The sequence below is a fragment of the Haliaeetus albicilla genome, chromosome 4, assembly GCF_947461875.1.
Source record: "Haliaeetus albicilla chromosome 4, bHalAlb1.1, whole genome shotgun sequence".
Classification (NCBI taxonomy): Eukaryota; Metazoa; Chordata; class Aves; order Accipitriformes; family Accipitridae; genus Haliaeetus; species Haliaeetus albicilla.
The window spans coordinates 48,853,366-48,874,605 of NC_091486.1; the positions used below are offsets into that span (position 1 = coordinate 48,853,366).

Consider the following 21,240-nt stretch of genomic DNA (forward strand, 5'->3'; position numbering starts at 1 on the left):
GAGCATGGGAGGGACAGAGAGTCTTTTAGATGGGACACTTGACTCATTCCAGGTCACTGCAATTTGCAGACTTCTTCATTATCTTCGGCAAGTCACTGGATACCAGTTTTGAACATCCATCTGCAAAACGAGAGGTAACATCCCTGCCCTGACTTACTGGGAAGATGCTCACTAAGTGTCGTAGAAGGGAGGTGCTGCAGAGAACTGATTTCGGGATAGAGTGGCTGTGCAAGCAGTTCCCAAGGCTTACTTCTGCTCTGTTTAATCTTGTTCAGAAGCTGTTTCATGGTCATGGTGAATTGTGATCAAAGCGGCTTGAAATTTTGTCATGGCTTGGGGATACAATTTATGACCCACCTTTCATTTGAGACCTAATGAGCCAGTGACAATGGACTTGCAAGTTTTGAGGGGGTCATTTTTCAGAGTTCAATCCTCTGGCAAACAGCTCACTGTGATTCTAATAAAAATATGGCCTAAGCATAATTGAACACTCTCTGGACAGCTCTAAAGCTTGGACTAAGAAGTCAAAGGACAGCATTTCTGCTGGCAGATGTTAAAAAATTATTTGATCCTTTTTGTTCTGGCTAGTTTATGACTTTCTTGCTTGCAGACTTACAGAAAAAAATACTGCCCTGACAAATGGAACTCCCAGCAGCCACATCCAGGAGATATTAGGAGAAAAGTAAGGTCCAGTCTAAGCCTCTTCATCTTCAAGCCGCAAATTCTTTTGGACTGGCAGAGTATTGTCTGTTGGGTCAGCTAGTTTTGGCTACTCGTGAGCACAAGTCAAGAGAGTTTATTGGTGATGACTTGCATTTTTCCAAACTATTATGAAAATCTCACATCAAAATTAGGAAACTGAGCTTAAAGGAGACAAATGTAATGAAGTATGAAGAGCTATTAGTCTCTATCTTTCTCCTTCTTTAGTCCTTCAGAACAAGGTGAAGGCCACTTTTCTGAATTAATGGGGTACCATTCTTATTTGTCCTATAACAGCGTATGGGGATCCCAGCTCTGTGCAGAGGCGTGGTGTTATTTTTTGCTGCGTGAATTCAGAGCGATCACTGCCCAGAAGAGCCTCTCAACTAGCACCTGGGCAGCTCAGAGCAATTCTGGAATATCCATTGCTAGAATGGATCTGGGCTAAGGATCCCTCAAGTCCAATCTCCTGCCTTTGATACTGGCCAGAATCTTATGCTTCAATGGAAGATACGGTTCAGTAAGTGATTTTTAAAGTATACTCTCATACAGAAGCGTAATCCTGTGCCATATATCCTGTGTTGACTGTATGCTACTTAGCTTAAGCTGAACTTAAGAAACTAGCGTATAAAAGTTTGCCTTAAATTTCATATGACAGCGTGTTGCACAGATTAATTATATGCTATTTCTTAATCCTGTTTTTGTATCAGATTTGTGTTTTTTAGCCTTTAATTTCATCATGTGTCCCTTTGCCCTTTTATTACTAGAGAAAGTAAACACCCTTCAGAAACTATAGTGTTTGGTTATATTCAGTGTTTTTCTGTCTCTACATGCATATATGCGTGTGTGTGCATGTTACCACACAGTGGTCTTTTGTCCACCGTTGCTCTCTTACATGTTTTTATGCTGAGCTTTAGTCTAATAACATTCCTTTAAACATACTTGAATGAAAGAAGATAATGTGATCATTATGGTAAATAGAAGTCAAGGTGTTGCTGCCTTCTAACTCTGAGGTTCTTGTAAGAGAGAATTTAACCTTACCAACCTGAGTATTCCTTCTTTACACAGTAGATCCCATGCCCATGGAAAAATGGTTTTGTAGGTAATAGGAAAGGATTCTGATGCAGAACTAGCAGAAGATTTGAGATTCTAACCTCCTCATGATTTCAGTAGGGAGTTAGGGGCATAAAGATAGCACTCATTATATTGTGGCTTGTATGCCTAGGGTAAGACTTCCTGCTGAGTCTTTCTTCACACCCAAGGATTTAATGTTTTCATTCCTCTCTCTTGCTATAATTGCCTCCAGACTACTCCTGTAGGGGCTGTAGAGCTGGGACAGATATTAGCAGCATGAGGAAATTTCAGTTTTTAAGAGAAGCAGACTTTTTTGCACTTACATGGCAGTGAGCAGTATACTGCTAAAGCTGTATATCAGGTGGGTTTTGGGATGTTTCTTAGCCTCGGCTTGCAGCAGGTGGAAGGAATCATTATAGTGGGAGCTTAAAGCCTGAGGAGAGGCAGTGAACTCTGTGTCACTGGCAGTATTTTAAGCAGCACCTGCAGCAACTCAGGGGAGTGTGCTGGAAAATATGCTTTATTCTTACATAGCCATTGAATACTTCTGTAGTTTGAGGCACAATCGGTGGAATTACAGAAACATGCATTTAGCTGGAGAGAATGAGGTAATAACAATTAAGAAAACAACCCACTTGCTGATAATCCTCTACAAGTATAGCGTGAAAGGGAAAGATTTAATTCCCATTGTAGCTCAACTGATTTCTGCTGGTGCAAAGCGGTGTGCTGTTAGGCGGGATTCAGAGGCAGCCAGAACCTCCAGGTGAATTAGTCAAGCTTTCTCCGCTTCTTTGGACCAAGAGAGGCATTTCAAACAGGATTTAAAAATTAGGAGAGTGCTCAGTTTTAACAGAATAGGCATTTCTAGGTATTTATTAACTGGTTTACTCTGTGTATTTGTCAGCTATGTTTGAAAACCTAGGACAATGAATTCAGAGTAGAACACACAGAGATGCTCAGTCACTGTGGTGATGGGTAGGTTTACATCAACTAAAAGCAGCTGCTCATAACTTTCTGGGAAGATGGACAGAGAAAGGTTGTTCTGAAATTACAGCTTGTGCTGAAAGAACCACTTGGTACCCAAGTGCATCATTACTTGTGTTGTGGTATTGTAGTTGCGCTAAGAGCCACAAAAACATAAACCAAAAATATTATCCTTTTACCCATTCCTGCTTTCCTTTCCAAATAAGAACTTGTATCCGAACACTTCCTGTAGCAGCAAGTAGGGCTGTTGCATAGGTATAGGATTGGAAGCAAGTTTCATTCTCTGACGTAAAAGGAGCTTAGAATCTTGGCTAATGAAATCCATGTTTAGTTAAGGGACAATAACGTTAATTTTCTCATTCACAACTTGGTCCCCTTCCATTGAAATGGCAACCTTAAACTGTATGGTCTATTTTAGGTGATAATCTGTAATTAATGACTGCATAATGGCATTTTTGTTGGTGGAGGTTAGCATGGTATGTTTGAGGATACAATTCAAAGAAGTCAAACAATTACCCTCTTACAACTAATTCAGTGTCACAGTGGTACAAAAATATGCCGGTGTTATCAGCCAGTCCAGCATTCCTCATCAATTAAAGGATTGCTCATACAGCTTTTGCAGCACATCATAAAGCCTTTGTTCCCAGCTGATCAAAGCACCACTTCACAGTGATCAGATGCTGTCAACAAGCAGAGATCCTCAGGGCACTTGTGGCTGTTCCTTCTTGCTTCTCTTCAGCAGGGAGCATTTGTGGCTCCAATTGTGTCGGCAAGAGGCACAGCTGGTTTTGCTCAGAGAATACAATTACATTCTAAATGTCTGGCAACAAAGGCATTAAAAAGAAAGAGCTGCATTCAGAGACTTCTGGAATTGAGGAGCTGATAGCTATCCTACCACCCTACACACTCTGGTGCAGCAGAGAAGCTGCAAATTTAACACCTCGGAATGTTTCTGATGAGCTTCCAGCTATCGCACTTCTTTCTGACCTCCAGCCCTGTGACTGTCTTAAGTGGTGCTTTCCCAGTGTCCTTTCCTGCACCACTTCTGAGGTAGGAGTGCTCGATAACGCTCTAGCCCTGGTTCTACCACAACAGAGGGAGAGGGAGAGGGCAATTTTCTCAACAGCGACAAATGCCCCCTGGTGAAATGTGTGAGACTAGCTTCATTTCATAGGTAGGTAGATATGTGGCTCTGAAACTTTTTCAAAGGGATAGACTAGTGTAGAAAAAGATCCACTACCCAGTATGGCTGAACTGAGTTAATACAACTATGATCATAATTTTCTGTTGTTGGGTTGCTTTGGGGTTTTTTTTTTCCCCTTAGACCACCATCAGAGTCAGGTTTTTACTGAAAGAATTGGAGAAGTCACCAGCCCTGACTACCCAACACCTTATCCCACACTCAGCTCCTGCAGCTACCGTATCCAGGTAGAAGACGGCTTCCTGATCACGCTGGAATTCATGGAAACCTTTAATGTGGAGACATACCCAGGAGTATTGTGCCCCTGTGATGTCCTTAAGGTAAGGTGAGGTTTATTGTATTTCATCACAGTGTTTGTAAGACAGGCCCAGTTCTTTTACTGCATCTTCTTCAGCCTGTGTTTCTCCATGTTAATTTACAGTTTTGTCTCCCTGTATCTCTCCTCATTCATTTCTTCTTCTCATCCTTTCAGTTTTCTTTTTTTTTTTTCCTTTCTTTCAACACCTTCCTCTTTTGGGAAATTCACCAAAACCATGCACACATATGTGTGATGACTTGATAGATTTCATGACAACCTCTACCCTTATCACAGATTGGTGATGCCAGGGGAGTCAGTTAAATCTTTTGCGTTCAGTTTGCTTATCTATAAAATGGACCCAGTGATCACTTCCCAGGAATTCTATAGCACTTAGGATACTTGGAGAAAAGGCATGCTGTGAGTTACCAGTGATGAGCCATCATTCTAACCACCTGCCTGTTTTTTATAAACTTCGCAAGAAAGGACCATTCAGGTTCAGGGAGTCGTTATATTAAAATCGGTTTGTTCTTCCATAAGCCTCATGGGGGAAGAAATAAAGACAGTTTGTTTGCCTTCTCTCATTCTTTTCAGGTTAAAACACCCAAAAAGCAATTTGGCCCGTTCTGTGGAAGGACTTTGCCTGCAAAAATTGAGACACAGGTTAGTGTTGTATTACTTTCATAACTGATATCTCGGGAGCAGACACTGGGTGGAAGATGGAATACATGGCAACAGGTGGGTAGGTGACCTCTGTTTAGTTCTCAAGCCCAAACTATTTCCAGAACTTCATTCTGGAAAGGCCTGAACAGCAACCAAATAGTGGTCCTTTGAAACAGTGGTTTTATACTTAGTTTTCAGTAGCATACCTATTAAACAATGTAGCTGCTAGGTAGTTTACTTCTGAAGTAAAGTTTTAAGAGAACTCCAGAATTCCAGCTGATCTTACAGTTCAACTCGGGTCCAGGCATATGATTTTATTTTAGGAAACAATTTTCCCAACTTGTCAAGAGTTATGAGGTACATGTTTAGGCAACAGACACACTGGGCAAGTCCTGTCAGCGTAGTCTGGCTCTGTGCAGGTGGCTGCACACCTTGGATGCAAGAGTATCACAGTAAGTCAGTCATAGTTTTTTCCTTTTATTCTCAGTAATTGCCTGTTTGTGTCCATGTGAGTGAAACAGTGTAGAGAAAAGGCAGAGAAAGGGTGGTTTTTCCCCTAAGAGCCTTTAGCAGTAAGTAACGAATTCGCTCTTAAGGGGAATATCCTGTGTTCAGATCCTCTGCAGGTTTGCCATGTCCCAGTCCTGAAGCACCACCCCATGGTCACATCGCACCAGTGCAAGCGCGGTACATTCTGGGTGACCACTGTGCTCTCTTGTGACACCGGGTATGTACTACTTGAAGTAGGTGAACCATAGCACTGTCAGCCCTGTTAGACTTAATTTCTCAGGGATTAAACATGTAGGTGCCTTTTCTCATTAACAGTTTCTGTTTTTCGCATGCTCTAATTATGAGGTGTATTCAGTACACTGAATTTGTTAGCAGTTGTCCTTTCTTTGATATCCTCCCCAAAGCATTGTGTTTCTGTGTATGCCTGTATGTATGTATGCCCATGCTGATGCTCTTTGAACACTGCTGCTTAGAGATTTGCTTGTAATTATGTTGGAATAAAAGAATGATTTTATGAAAGATTTCACAAGATCAGTGTAGCGAGAATTTTTAATGTTCTTTCATTTGTTAGTACATCTCTCCAGGGAAGTTAAAACTGGAATATTTGGTCATTCCTGCTGAATGCCGCATTTCAGACTTGCTTCTTAGTAACATCCTGCTTCCCAGCAGGCGGTTTTGGAATATACTCTAGTTTGTTTTCGTGGTTTAACCCCAGCTGGCAACTAAGCATCACGCAGCTGCTCCTTCACCTCCCTCACAGTGGGATGGGGGAGAGAATCAGAAGGATAAAAGTGAGAAGGCTTGTGGGCTGAGATAGACAGTTTAATAGGTAAAGCAGAAGCCGCACATGCAAGCAAAGCAAAACAAGGAATTCATTCATCACATCCCATCAGCAGGCAGGTGTTCAGCCATCTCCAGGAAAGCAGGGCTCCATCACGTGTAATGGTTACTTGGGAAGACAAATGCCATAACTCCAAACATGCCCCCCGTCCTTCTTCTTCCCCCGGCTTTATATGCTGAGCATGATGTCGTATGGTCTGGAATATCCCTTGGGTCAGTTGGGGTCAGCTGTCCCAGCTGTGTCCCCTCCCAACTTCTTGTGCCCCCCCAGCCTGCTTGCTGGTGGGGTGGGGTGAGAGGCAGAAAAGCCCTTGGCTCTGGGTAAGCACTGCTCAGCAGTAATGAATACATCTTGGTGTTATCAACACTTTTCAGCACAAATCCAAAACATAGCCCCATACTAGCTACTGTGAAGAAAATTAACTCTATCCCAGCCAAAACCAGCATGTCTGTCTATGCTTACAGCAAAATTTTAAAATCACAGGTAGGTGATTGTGTTTTAGGAAGGCACAGGCTTATCTCAATGGTTACTTTATAGTCTGATTTGATAGTTGCACACATTTACTGTTTAGTGTTGATGTAGAAACCCAGAATAACTGAACTGATGTGAGGCTTAGTGTTCAACACCAATAGCAGGAAAGCTGGGTCTGTATGGGAGTAGATAGATGAAAGCCATATTCCATGTTGTCCTTGAAATGCACTGGCCTTTATTAGCACCCACGTTTGGATCTATATGATGATCGTATAAGAATTATTTACCTTTTCCCACTCTGAAAGTAGTGCAGCAAAGCAGTACATTAAGTAAAGACATTTTAAGCAAATAAAAATCCAGTTATTGTTTTTCCCTTATGAATGAACAAATAAATGTGTAATTGATGTTGTTTTTCTGTAATTAGCCCTGTTTGATGTGGAATTAATTTGAGCTTTTTTTTCTATTCATGCTTCTTGGAGAATTAAAATGTTGTGAAGTCTTTTGTAGCGAAATGTCAAAAGAATGGTTCTTGGAACAAACCATTGGCAAAGTGCATCAGTAAGTCAGTGCTAATATTTGTGAATTTGAAAATTTGTGTAAATATTTATATTTAAAACATTGGTTTTGTAAAGACAATGATAGAAGTTGCAGTATGAGAAACATTTTCTTCTGCTTAGTAACTCTTCCATTTTTTGTCAAAGTGCATTGTGTATTTGTAACTTGGAAGATGTTTCAATTTCTGCCGTTCTTTAAAATCTCTAAAAAGCACTGATGGTTATTTAAAACAAAAAAAAGAAAAAAAAGCATGGTAGTGTCCTTTTAAATTGTGTACAATGTCCCAACAGTTTTATGTGATTAGCAAAAGCATCATCGTCATAGGAGAAAAATATAGTACCTGTACTCTTAGAGTACTGGTACAATTTATTTTTAATTAGTCTGTATTAATTAATATACGTGTTGGTTTCCCATGTACATGGCATGCAGCATGAGTCTTGCACAGTCACAGCTTAATCTAATGGAAGGGAGTGCAAATTTTCTGAGGAAACCACAGAATCTACTAAAAGTTTTCCAGCTCCCAGTACACAGCCGTGATGTTATTAATGTCTGCCTGCCCAGTTGTGAGCATGGAACCTTCACCAGTATTTCTGTTTCTGTCATCTTGAGTAAAGACGCCTTGTACCATTCCCTGAAGATCACAGTTGAATCCTGCTTGATTAGGTTGACTTTTTCAGTGCGCTACCTTTTCTTTTTCTTTTTTTTTTTTTTAATATATTTTTGAACTGCTTTACTTGCTGACTGTGGGCAACTTGCAGACATAGACAGCGGTGCTGTTACATATGTTATGGAGCCTGAGAAGACCACCTACAATGCTGAAATTCAGTACCAGTGTGAAGCCCCCTTCTACCCCATGAAGGCTAATAATAATGATAAGTCCTAACTATCAGATTAAGAGTGTTTGTGGTTCTGGTGGTATACAGAGTGAATACCCCTGCCTTACACAGACATGCCTGTAAAGGTCAGCAGAACCTTTCTGAAACACAACACAAAGGCTTTTAACTTTAGAAGTGTTACTTCCATTTTTAAGGACATGTCCCTAAGCGTACTGAAAAGTTCGCCAGGTAGGCTTCATTCAGTAACAGTTGGAAGCTTAACACATTCTGGAATTCCCCAATTAGTGGTGTTTAATAGTATTAGATCTTGCGAACAGCCAGAGAGGGGTAAGTAAGTGATGTGGAGTCACCTTCTCATGAGCCTGCAGTAAACTCAAAGGAGACCTAAAATACGACATCTAACAATGCCTGTGGAGTGTCACTTCTGTGTTGTTTTAAAACAATGCCCAGCTGTTCTCTTCAATTGTTCTTATTTTTGTTGTCTCTGTGAGATGCAGATAGATATATATGCAGTGATGATGGATACTGGAAAAACTCCAAAGGAGAAATAACCCCTCCTGTCTGTGAACCAGGTAATGCATGAATGTACAAAATAGCTGGAATTAGTAGTTGCTGCAAAATCATTAACAAGCTGTCAGCTAGTATTGACTGTTGTTGGTCCATGGTCATGCTTCATTACAGAGACAGCTAGGCAGATTGTACATAGTTCAGTGCTGAAGGACACAGCTTGCTTTGAAGTAATGCACTTACGTGCACCCGAGTTGGAACTTCAGAACGTTTCCTGTAACAAAGGAGCTAGGCTCCATTCTGCAACGTGTGTTCCTAAATACCAGCTGGCAGGGAACTACAGATGCTGGGCTGTTAACAGTTACTCAGCTAAGCTATTCCATTGCTTATGTTAAGTAAAGTAGCAGGTGTAATACCATGGCTTCCTTAGATTTTTTTCAGTACTTTTAAGTTGATGAGGCAGAACCACTTCACTGTAGAATGTTCATCTTAAGAATCAGATTACCACCTTTATGTTACTCCAGTTTTCAAAACAGCAAGTGCTACAATTGCTGTTTAACAGGGAGGAACAATAACAAACCTAAATGTTATGATAACCACACGGTGTGACTGGCACTCCCTGTAGTTATTGACCTTACATTTATCTCTTAAATTACTACTTTAACATGCCTTGGTCTTGCCTGAGGCTCCCTCTTGCTGCTAGCATTGCAGGTTAATGCCAGAAATTCAGTTCAAGTTCCCCTCAAAGAGAGTAAAAAGCTGAACCTTCAGTTTATTCCAGCTTTCTTTTGGAGAATGCAGTTTCATAAATAACTAAATTGTTGTTTTTAAATTGTTTGGCATTGTTTCTGCCAGGAAAATTGAACCATGTTCCAGAAGTATTTGTGAGGGGAAAAAGCCACTGAATACCCTTATCACAGAGTGCGAGCTTGGGGATTTTTTTTTTTTAAATGCTTGAACTCCTAATAGAGTTACTCTGTAAAATTACTCAAGATCCAAGACTTGAATTTTGGGAGAAACATTTTACAATGTAAAAGCGTAATTGTTCCTCTTTTAGATTAGAATATCCATATATTCCAATTACCTTAATTTACATTCAGAACAAATAAACTTACTTCTCTATGCCCAATTCCTAAGCAGAACTGTCTCTCTTGATTACAGAACTTTTCCAGAGGATGTATGTAATACTAATGAAAATGGTACTCTAAATCAAATATTCATTTGCAAGCAATTTTACCATTCCAAAACAATCTAGGTATTACATTTAGAATCATTAACTTAATTTAATCCATACAAGCATAATAATTCAGCGTCCAGATCTTAAAATGTTTAACAGTTATTGCTGCCTTCATTGTTTTGCAGTTTGTGGAACACAGAGAAGTGGAACTGTGACACGTATATATGGAGGAAAGTGAGCCAAGCCTGGAGAATTTCCCTGGCAAGTGATGTTAATTACAGAGCAAGGAGGATGACGAGGTGATTCACTTTTGTATGACAACTGGGTTCTAACAGCTGCTCATGGTATAGCTGATCAAAGAAAGCCCTCAGCTTTGAGGATTAAATTGGGGATTTTGAACAAAGGCTTGTTTTGCTATGAAGATGCCCAGGCAGAAAAAATTTTTATTCATGAAGGTTGTAAAAATGATCTTGTTCAACTTTGACAATGACATTGTATTGCTTAGATGGGAGCATAAAGTCTCAATTAGTACCAATATCACACCTATTTGTTCACCAGGAAAAGATGACAGATTTCAAATGAAAGCAAATGATGGGGCAGCTGTATCAGGGTGGGGAAGAACTGTCCCAGCAGCTGTTAAAAGACCTTTAGATTTACAAAATTGCCATCTGCCTGAAGAAGGCACTACTCTTTCTTAAAAGTGTATTTTGTCTTCTTTTAGATAGTGCTGTGGATTCTTCTAAGACTGCAGCTTTTGAAGGAACGCACGTCCAGTGAAAGCACGCAAGAGCATCCAGGTACCTTACCCCACTCCCTCAGGTATGGTGGTAGTTGAAGAATCCCAGTTGCACCCTGTATTTGGGGGGCATTTATGTACAATGCTGTATGCCTCAAAGTACCTCTGCAGGTACCTGCTGTACACAGTGTAGGGACAGCTGTACAGCCCTTGCCTTAATGAAGTTCCTCTCATCAGCTGCAAAAACTGTTTTTCTGAACATAGTTTTATAAAGAATAAGCTTTCACATTCAGGTTTATAATTTCAGTATGTGTTCAGCTGACAACATTCTCAGAACTAATTAGAAGCAAGGTTATAAAAAACCATTTTGACTACACTATGTATCCCCTTACAACTACATAAACTCCCTCTTTCTTGTATCTCACATTCTTTCATTAGTATTTATTTCACTTTCTAGAATATAACTGAAAATGCAATCTCTTTAAAAAAAAACAAAAACAAGACTCCAAACACTTCAAGATGTTTTCAATAGTAGTTTATTTGCTCACTTATAAACACTAGAGTATGCAAAGCAGTTAGAAAATACTACTAAAACTTGAAAATTATTCTAAAATTTTCAGGGATTTTGTCTGAGGGTGAAGGAAGGCTAAAATGATTAGCAAAGAGTACTCAATGCTGCCAATCAGCCTAAAACCTTAAACCTGAACAATTTAAACAAAATTAAAGCCATGCTAATTACAAAAACTTACCATGAAGTTCCTTGCAGGGGGGGTCACAGTTAGTCTTTGGAGGTCCAAGAATACCATTTTTAAGTGTTACTCAGCAGAAGTAGCTGGTAATAGTGCAAGTGCTAAAATGCAAAATTCACAGATGGTACAGAGTTTGGAGATTATTCCGATTTAGGTGCAGAAAAAAAAAATCTAAGTAACTTTTTGCAGTGGGATATGAACAACAGAAGAGTGGGATTACTTCTCAGCCTGAGTGTTTAGAACCCCTCTTTAAACCCTTTAAGATGAACATTGAGACCCAGCTGATTTTTTAATACTGCATGTGGAAAACTAACAGTAGTGCAGCTTTGTCCACTGTTTAGATGGTCTTCCTATTAACAAGCCTCAAAATAATATGCAGTAACAAAGATATAACTTGAAAAGTTAAATAGGTTAAAAACGGTGTAAATATCCATATTCAGAATGTTCATAGCTACAGCACAGTAGTATGATGTATAAAAAATACAGATCAAGCTTCAGTGGCTTTCAAGCACAAGTAGATTAAACAATTCCTCAAGTTCCTACTGCCAGTGGAAATAATCTTCCACCAGTTTCTACTGAAACAGCCTGCTCTTTGTTAAGAAGCTGCCCCTTAGTTGACCCTTCTGCACCTGTAATAAACTTAGTTTTTCAGATTAAGACTTCTGTCAAAGTCTGTGGACATTTACTAATGCTTTGTTCAGCTGGAAAGTCTTTCCCATGACTAGTTTTAAACACGAGTTTAGAGCTTTCTTCTGGGCTGAAGGTGCTGCAGAACCCTACTTCCCATGAGTGGACTGGTCTGAAAACAAGTTAAAAACATACATCCCCAAAGGAGATGCTGTGGACAGAAATACATCTTGACAATAAGTGTTTGTCTCCCCCAACCCACTTCTGATGAGGAACTCCAACTCCTAAAAGAATAATTAAGTAACGTTCCTTGGTACAGATGCAATCTGGAGGGAACTGCTTACCATTCTAGGTGCGGACACCCAAACGTGTGGGAACTGGATTTAAGATCTATACGTATCACTGAACAGTGCAAAAATACAGTGGATTAAAGTTGGGTGTCAGGTATCGATACATGATGAGCGGTGGCTTCGTTTGACTTGTCAACTTTTAGAGCATGCTTATCTGAAACAAACCGAATTACTGCAAAAAAGCTTTACAGAAGTTCATCTCAAAAGGGTAAAATTAATTGCTATGAATTCTTTGCATTCAGGGCTGCAAAACAAAGACACATATTACTTAAATCAGTTTTATTTAAGAATTTCCTACAGTGACAAATCTTATAAAAAGCATCCAAACACGAAACTGCAGCAAACAGCATTCTTATGGATATCTTACAGACAGTGGAACTTCCACCCTGAAGAGGCACACTGAGCTCGCTAGTGATCTCTGCTGCAAGAGCTACTGCAAAGCACACCACAAGCTCAATGTTCTCATCACAAACCCCATCATCTTCAATTCACATTACCACACTTACAGATCATTAACAGAAAAAAAAACACACACCATACAGCATTCACAGCAGTTGACATAAGGGAAAAAAAATACAAATATTCATTTCACATAACACATTCAACTAATTGATTAACTAGGTATAAAACCCACTTAAAGTCTTCCACATATGGATGTCCTTTGAATGCAATAAACACTCGTACTTTATTTGCTATCATTGCTCTCTGCACACTCTCTCACCAAAGCCACAGGATTGAGAGACATCTCGCCAAGTAAAATAAAATCCCATAATGCACCACCAGGTCTCTGCATGCGCTCTCTCCTTTATCTCGCACATACCAGCCCTCTCATGCCTCGGCACCACCATCAATCCCACACAAGGTTTCAAAAGTTCAAACAGCCTTCTGGTTCCATCTCACAGCCTTGCGTTCATAGCGTTGATACGACTCCATGAAATAAAGAGTAGCGGATAAAAATGGAACACCCACCGTCTAAGACGCAGCATGTGCGGTGTGATGAAGTATTCTTGGATGAGAAAGCATGTAGACAGAAGTATTCCTAAGGCAGAATATTTACAGCACTGCTTTCAATGAAGTGCTTCTTCCATACACATTTGAAATGAGATGAACTGCGGAGATTAAATGAAGCCTTCATATTGTACTTTAGTATGGAGGGGAGACAGTGTTAAAAAAAAACCAAAACACAAACAAAACAAAAACGACACTGTTCTCCAACTGGGGCACTTGGAGAGTCTTATGGTGGGATCAAATTAAAAACAAGAGGGAGAGAATGCTGTTTCTGACCAATGGTTTCCATTTTGAACATGCAAAGAATTCAGGTAGCCAGGAAACAAGGGATAAAGTATTACAGGAGAAACCTTTCCTATCGATTGTAGTGTTAGTTCACCTATCGGGCAAACAGCAGTCCACTTCCAAACATTCAGTATTCCAACAAGGTATGTAACAAAACTTACAAAACTCCTTTTACCTTTCTTTTCTTTTTCTTTTTTTTCTTTTTTTTAAAAAAGAAAAATGTCAAAAATACTGCTGAATATACTGCACACTGAACAAACTGATTTGGAAAATTTTAGTATATATGTAATTTACAGTATACTTACCATGAGTTAGAAAAATTTGATTTCCCACCATAGAGTCAGTATCAGAGCCCACTGCGTCTACATTCCCCAGCCTGACGATTTGGAATCCATGCTTGAACCAAAGCCTCCATTAAACCCACTGCTGGAGCCCGTATTCGAGGCTGAGCCCCAGCCTATCGCTGCCCCCGAGTTGGAACCGCCGTAAGAGTTATTTCCTGAACTAAAGCCCTGGTTCTGCTCCCGCTGCATGTTGCCTTGAGGCTGGTTGTTTCCTGATGGCCCCGACTGGTTCTGCTGACTAGCCAGCATGCCCATCATTCCCCAGCTGCTCTGCAGGGCTGCCTGCGCTGCTGCCATCATGGCAGGGTTGATGCTAAAGGCTCCGAAGTTCATACCTCCACCCATGTTACTGCCCTGGTTGTTACCCAGTCCTCCCCCACCTCCCCTGCTGTTGCCAAATCCCCCTTGATTCCCAAAGCCTCCTGGATTACCACCAAATCTTCCACCTCTCTCTAACTGTCTATTGCTATTGTGCTTAGGTTCAGCATTGGATATATGTACGCTGATTCCTTTAATGATCAAGTCCTCTCCACAAAGAGATTGGGCAACCTATAAGAAATAAGGGACTGATTAAATGTCTGTTAGACTTTTTTTTTTTTAAATGTTAGTAGCACAAGACAAAAACATCCCACATGATTCTGAGCAGATATTTAACCTGCAAAGGAAACATATGCATATACTTAATCCAATTTGAAGTGTTTTATCTTCGCATTCACTACTACACTAACTGCAGTACAAAAACCCGTCTGTACAACAGCATCTGAAAAGTGCAACCTTAGACATTTTGATAAGTGAAATCAAGCTAATACCACTGGAATTCTCAAGACAGTGGACAAGTAAGCATTCCATGTGTAGCTCCAGAAATAATGCTTTATCAAGCTACTGAAATGTAGGCTGTCTAAATAGGAAGTTAAAATATTTTAAGATGTACCTGATCATCTGCAAATGTAACAAAAGCAAAAGCTCGGAAGGGTTTAGGAATGAAGACATCTACCACTTCTCCGTACTGGGCAAAGAACTGTCGGAGTTCATCTGCCGTCATGTCCTCAGTGCAGCGCCCAACAAACACTTTTCTGCTACGCAAAGGTTCATCAGGACTTTGCTGGAGAGAATTCAAGAGGAAGGAGGGGGAAAAAAAAAAAAAAAAAAATCACAACTATGCTTGAGAACCACGTTACATTATGATAAAGGCTGCTTTTAATCTAGCCTGTTCTGCAGCCTGAAGATCAAGAAAGTTAAGTTCTGTTCAGAGAACATGCCTGCACCTTGGTACAGATGGAGAACAGTCACAAGAAAATGAAGATGGGAGCAATACACAGAACAGTGACAAGGTCACTGCAGAAGGATGCTTTTTTTTTTGGTAATAACTGCGTATATACACACAGGAAATAAACAGACAGAAGCTTCAGATTTGCATTCAAACAAAGACCCATTCTGATCTTCCCTAGGTTAGTTATTCCACCTGCTTTATTCTCCATTTATTCATGCAGCAGACAAGTTAAGCAGGTACTGCTGGACATTAAAACACATTATTTTCAGATTTCCATGTGTCCTTAATTCCCCTATGTAACTAGCTGTCTTCCCAACACTTCTTGATCACTTCCTGCTCACCCACCTCCTCCCTATTTTCCTTCCTTGCTCTCGCTTGTCCTGTCCATTCACAGACTGAAAAGCCACATCCACGAGTGGACTGTTAATCTGTTCATCTGCTCACCTAACACAGTTGCTAAAGAAGTGCACTTTGGGTGTGTGGTAAAAATAAAACTAGCAATAAATACAGAAGTACCTTAGAATTAGGAAGTTTACAGTCACACCATCTTCCATCTATCATGTGCCGCTGAGACATTACTTTCACCTGGGTTTCATAATCCGTAAACCGAACAAAACCAAAACCTTTTGAGTGGCCAGTTTTAATATCCTTCTTAACCTAAGACAAAAAAAAACCCACAGACTTTTTAAAAGTTTTGATTATCTACTGTATATGTCTACCTTTTCTTACAAAAATTACCGTACTATTATATAGTCAAAGCAGGGACCTGTGACACTGACAGATTAAAATTATTAAACTTGCCTTAAGCCCAAGCATAACCAAAAATGGGATATAAGTATTCTGTAATAATACTGTGATAGCATAGCCAGACCAACTGTATAAGCAATGTGACCACCAAAGGGGCAAACACACGTAACTGCACACAGGAGGCACACAAGTAATGAGAGATAAAGAACAAGACAAGTGTATTGGGATCAGGTGAGATCCCCATTCTGGGAGGACAAAAACGTTATGCATGAAGACAGAAGAAAACCAAAGCAGGTTTGTCGTCTGACTTCTGCTGTCAAAGAGCCCGCACACCTGGCCAGGCCATCTCAGCAACTAAGGCCATCAGGGTCCCCAGCATCCATACTAACCAAGCAGCACCAGGTCCGTGCTGAGGCAGGATACATGCGTTACAGACTAATAATCTGGTGTAGGCAGTGACAATATAGAAGTAACCGCTAGTACGAAGCCTGCTGTTGCTGAATGAATTCAGTAAAGTTCTGTTTGAGAGTTTATCAGTCTTGTAAGTGCTCCCATCACAGCAATCTCTAATTTCTTAAACATACACAAATATATAAGCACATTCAGCTACAATAATTAGTAACAGTATTATAAATTAAAAAGCTCTTAAAAACACTGTACCCATTAAGCTGATCTGCATGAATTACCACTCCTAAATATTCCCGACCATCTGTACCCACACAAGCCTGCAGCTATAAAGCTCATGGAACAAACAAAATGCAACCTAGGAAGAGACACACAGCTTCAGATCTTCTCTGAGTTGATACTGCTCTGTTTGTTTCTACTGGCTTTGTCAGGAGACTGATTTCTACCTAATGTCCCTCCTTGCTTGAGCTGCAAAAGGCTTTTACCTGCACCATCAGAACTTCTCCAAATGTACTGAAATATTCCTTTAAGTCTTGTTCAGTGGTTTTCCAGGGAAGACCCAAGACTATTAAATCCGAAGTCTTCTGTACTGCTCGTTTCACTTTCACAGCTGATGATGCATCTGTTTCATCCATTTTTCTCTTATTATCTGAATATAAAGAAGTACATTAGACATCATCCTCACCTCTGGGAATTGCTTCCACTGATTATGGACTACATGGTATAAAATCATAGACTATGATGAGAAAAAGTACAGACTGCAAAAGACACCTGCCAGCTGCTGGGACCTTATTATTGTAACACGTATCCAACTGCCTACAAGTATAAGGAGAGAAAAAAGAACAGTCTACACTGAAGTCCTCCTCCAGAATGCAATTTGACTTAGTTCTGTGTTAGTTTACTAGAGTATTATCCAGTAATATTCACAGTCCTATAAGGATGTAGAGAAGATGGGAATTTTTAACAAGAATATTTCATTAGCAATTTACTTCCTTCCTCCCTTGTTGCGGGGGGGAGGGGGAGGAGGGGCAGGGCAGTCAGGCTCCTCTTTTCCTGAGCATTTTCAAATGGTACCTCGGATCAAACAATGACTTGAGAAGCATCTGTGAGTACACAGAGATCCCATTACACCACAGTCTTCAAAGGCCTACATAAGGCTGTCAACCCTCCAAGAATAACACAAGACTTTGTCATTAAAGTGCTTATATGGGTAGAGAGTTAAAAGTCTTACTGCAGATCTGAAAACTCAGTGGGGTCAAATCTACTCTGCAGGACACATACACGAATAAAATCGCTGAACTTCAGTCAATCATAGGGTTCAACAGTGATACTGTTGCCATGTTAAATTAGGAGTGACTCACACAGAGCTCTTCACTGAAAACACAGGCTTGTACAAAAAAGCCAACGGAACGAAGACAAACCTTTGGGATAATTAACAACATAGACCAGGTTTCCCCATCCAGCTTCTGGCGCGTGCAGAATGCCTTCCACCAGCCGGACGCCCCTCATGCACTGCGACACTGGGTTCCTGTAGCGCAGCCCACACGCCCCGGGGAACTGGGCGGTCACTGTGGACAGCAGCACGGTGCCGTCGTCCTCCGAGGGGATCTCGATGGGCTCATCGTTCTCGTCCTCCGTCACCCGGATATACTCCGACATCTTTTCTGGAAGTTACTGAAGTATAGCAGAGGGGGGGAAAGCAGGCGTAAACAATCACCTTGTTTCCCTTGACTCGGTCTTCATCTTTCTAGCCTTAAGGCATAAACCCATCTGTATTTATTACACAACAGAGTACACCAAAATGCGTTAGTCATTGACCTTAAAGCCCCGGACCCTGCCATACCGACTGACATACGGACCAACACCTCGGCCCGTCCCGGAGCCTGCAGAGAGAATGACAGCGACGGCTCCCCGAGGCACGGAGGCATTTCCCAGGGCCGCCGCAGCCTCCCCCTGCGAGGCCGGGACCAGTGACGGGCTGGGGGGAACAACCCCTCTCGGCCCCACCGCCTGCCACGGCCCGCCCAAGCCTGCGACCTCCGGGCGCGGCGCGGTCCCGCGCCCAGCACCGCCGGCGGCCCCGGCCCGAGTAGGGCCCCGAGTAGGGCCCCAAGCGCGCCCGCCGCGCCCCGCTCACCGGCCGGGGAAGGGAGCGGCGTCTCCCAGAGACCCTCACCGCCTCCACCGCGCACCTGCCCGCTGCCCTCCGCTGGCGCCGCACAAAATGGCGGCCGCGGCCCTCCTCAGAGGCCGGGCCGCGCCGCGGGGCGAACCATTCCCAGCGGCGGGGAGAGGTTGCCGCGGAGCGCGTCCGGCCGCGGGGGGCGCCGTGATCCCCGACCGCGGTCCGGCGACGCGTCGCCCACGTTCAGCGGAGCCGCAGTCCGTATCCCCGGGCTGGGGGCGGCGGCGGCAGCAGCCGGCGAAGGGACCGCTCCTTGCCCCGCTCCCCCCCACCAGCGGCAGGGCCGGTGGTGCGGCCCCGCCCGCGGCTGCGCGAAGCGCGCTGCGAGCGCGGGAGCTGCTGGGAAGGGGCGGCGGCGGGGCGGCTCCGGTGCCCTGGGCGGGCGGGGGCCTCCCCCGAGGAGGGGGCGGGATTCCGCCCCTCGGACACGGACGGTCCCATCCGAGCTCCCCCGTAACCCCGGGCCGGGGGTGGGGGGCGGCAGTTCCCGGTAAATGACGGCGATAACGGCGGAGCCCCGAAGCCGCACTGCGGCCCGGGCCGGCCCCGACTGAGGCGGGTGGCGGCAGCGCCAGCCCGGCGTTGGGAACGGCGGCGCGCAAAGCCGCAGGCGGTGTAAGGACCCGCTTTCCCGGTAGCGGCCGTCGCTCAAGGTAAACGCGGTAGTTTGTAAGGGGACCCCACAGCCGTTACCGGCGGCTCCCGCCGCCCGCGTGGGTGACGGACGGAGGTCGGTCAGGTCCCGCCGTGGCGGGAGAGGGGCCGCCGGGCTTTGTGCCGCTGTCTTCGCCCCCCCCCGTCGGAGCCCAGCGCCTCCCGGGACGGCTCCCCGGGGAAAGGTCTGATGAGGGATGTGCGGAGAAAGAGGAGCGTGCGGGGAACGGAGACTTCCCAGTGTGCAAAAAAAGTCTTGTCAGAGGGCGCCGATCCCTCCCTCCCCCTCTCTCCCATCTCCGCTACCAGAAAGACAAGAACGAGTGCACTTAATTTGTAGCCAAAAAAAGACTTAAGGTTAAAAAGAAGGCAACCATCAAAACCCCCACACTCTTTCTGACAGGTCCTAATGAACGATGCAGTTTATGGGGTCTCCATCACTCGGGAAACACCTGTCGTGAATGATCCTGGGTGTACCGAGAGCTCTTTCAGTTGGGCAGGAGGAGACGCCGTATGCACTTTTAAGCTCCTTTTTTTCACAGAACACAGTAATGGTAGAAATGCCGAGCATGGCAATCACTGCAGTATCTGAGCGCCAGCCTCAAGTGCCTGCATTTAAGGTTATCTGCAACAGTAGCGTAGGAGGCAAACCCTTTTGCCAAAAGACATGAACAAGCAATACCAGCTGAGGCATGTTGCCACTTGAATAGCATCATTCTGCGCTTCGTAGGAAGGGTTGATCCAACATGCCTCCGTCTGTAGATCTCCTGCAGGCATTCCTTGGGGATCTTGTGAAGAACTAGATGAACCAGGCTGACTAATGCAGACAGTTTCATGGCAGCTCAGTTCTGTATATCATATTTAATGTCTTAGTCTGACACCCTCCCCCCCTTCCCCAACAACTGGTTCATCACTCAGAACTCATGTCTTCATTAATTCTTCCAGATGTTTAGGGGTTTTTTTACCTCTCTCCCCCATTCACTGCCCTGCTCTGACCTTGTATAAAATGATTTTGTAGGATTGCTAGAAGTTAAAAAAGCTAGTAGTTCTAGCCCTGTCCTTTAATACCTAGTAAGTGTTTGCTGTAACATGGCTTAATCCTCTCTAGACCCAATCTCCCCTTACTTAATGGAAAGACTTAATGGTTATATCTCATTATGCAGTATTACAAACTTCTGAACTCCAAAGCCATTATGTCATGTTCTTGCTGCCACTTTTTTGACTTTAAAAAAAAAGAAAAAAGGATGTGCAGAGGACCCCATCAGCATATGTTTTTCTAAGCTGCAGTCACAGGAAGTACTGCTAGCTAGGATACCGTGCCAAGCCTTCCTTGCTTACGCAGGTCCGTGTGCAAAAGAACCAAGCAGAGGAGGAAAATCAACGGTGGCAGGAACATGGTATTTTCCACCTGGTCTGGTTCCTTTTATAAGGTTAATCATCTGCTTTCAGTAGCATAACCCTCTAGAGAAACACTCCAGGTTTTTTTACTTTGCAGTGATAGTACTATAAAGCTATAAATTAGTAACTGTTCTACAGTTTTAATCAATCATTTTATATCTGGATAATTGCTATTCTGCATCTCCAAGTTATTTTATTCTGATACTTTAATAATAAGCATATCTAGTCCATCAATCACAGTCACAGCAGTTGCAAGTCACATCAGAGACATCTGTAACACAATCAGTTTTCATTACAAGATGTATATGAACAGGAAGCCACACAGGGTTGTCATTAGCAGAGCTGTAAAGTCCTGCCTGCCATCATCGTAGAGAAAAGAAGTGCTCTGCAGAGCTTTCTCTAACCAGCTCAGCTCTGTGACTTAACCAATGGACTGTACCACGCTATTATAAGGAAAATAATTCTACTACCTTCTTCCCACTCCCTTCTCCTCATCTGTTCCTTTGTGACACTCATTCAGTCCACATGTGGGGCATGTTCCCAGTGCCCATCTAGTTTGGCCTTCATTGCACCAGTCTCCTAAAAAGAAGTACAAGTAAGTCTTATTAGTAAGGAAAGATCACCCTGCTGCTAGGAAAGGCTAATGCAGTCCCTTGCATTAATGTCTTC

General features: G+C 42.8%; 1 protein-coding gene and 1 pseudogene across 3 annotated transcripts; one reads left to right on the plus strand and one right to left on the minus strand.

The window, feature by feature from the left end:
• The first annotated feature begins 3,889 nt into the window (after positions 1–3,889).
• On the plus strand, positions 3,890–10,538 carry LOC138684948 (mannan-binding lectin serine protease 2-like; annotated as a pseudogene).
• A 2,001-nt stretch (positions 10,539–12,539) lies between these two features.
• On the minus strand, positions 12,540–18,750 carry TARDBP (TAR DNA binding protein). Of its 3 annotated transcripts, XR_011324475.1 has the most exons (7): positions 18,472–18,741; positions 17,756–18,008; positions 16,820–16,983; positions 15,699–15,839; positions 14,844–15,014; positions 13,874–14,461; positions 12,540–13,384 (listed from the first exon to the last, which is right to left on the minus strand). XR_011324475.1 is itself a non-coding variant. In XM_069782504.1 (6 exons), the coding sequence occupies exons 2-6, from the start codon at positions 17,991–17,993 to the stop codon at positions 13,931–13,933; spliced, it is 1,245 nt and encodes a 414-aa protein (XP_069638605.1). In that variant the 5' UTR covers positions 17,994–18,008; positions 18,527–18,750; the 3' UTR covers positions 12,540–13,930. The 3 variants fall into 3 exon arrangements, 2 of the variants coding, with proteins under 2 accessions (XP_069638605.1, XP_069638604.1); XM_069782504.1 differs by having other exon boundaries at positions 12,540–14,461; positions 18,527–18,750; XM_069782503.1 differs by having other exon boundaries at positions 12,540–14,461; positions 18,472–18,740.
• Between the last annotated feature and the right edge of the window lie 2,490 nt (positions 18,751–21,240).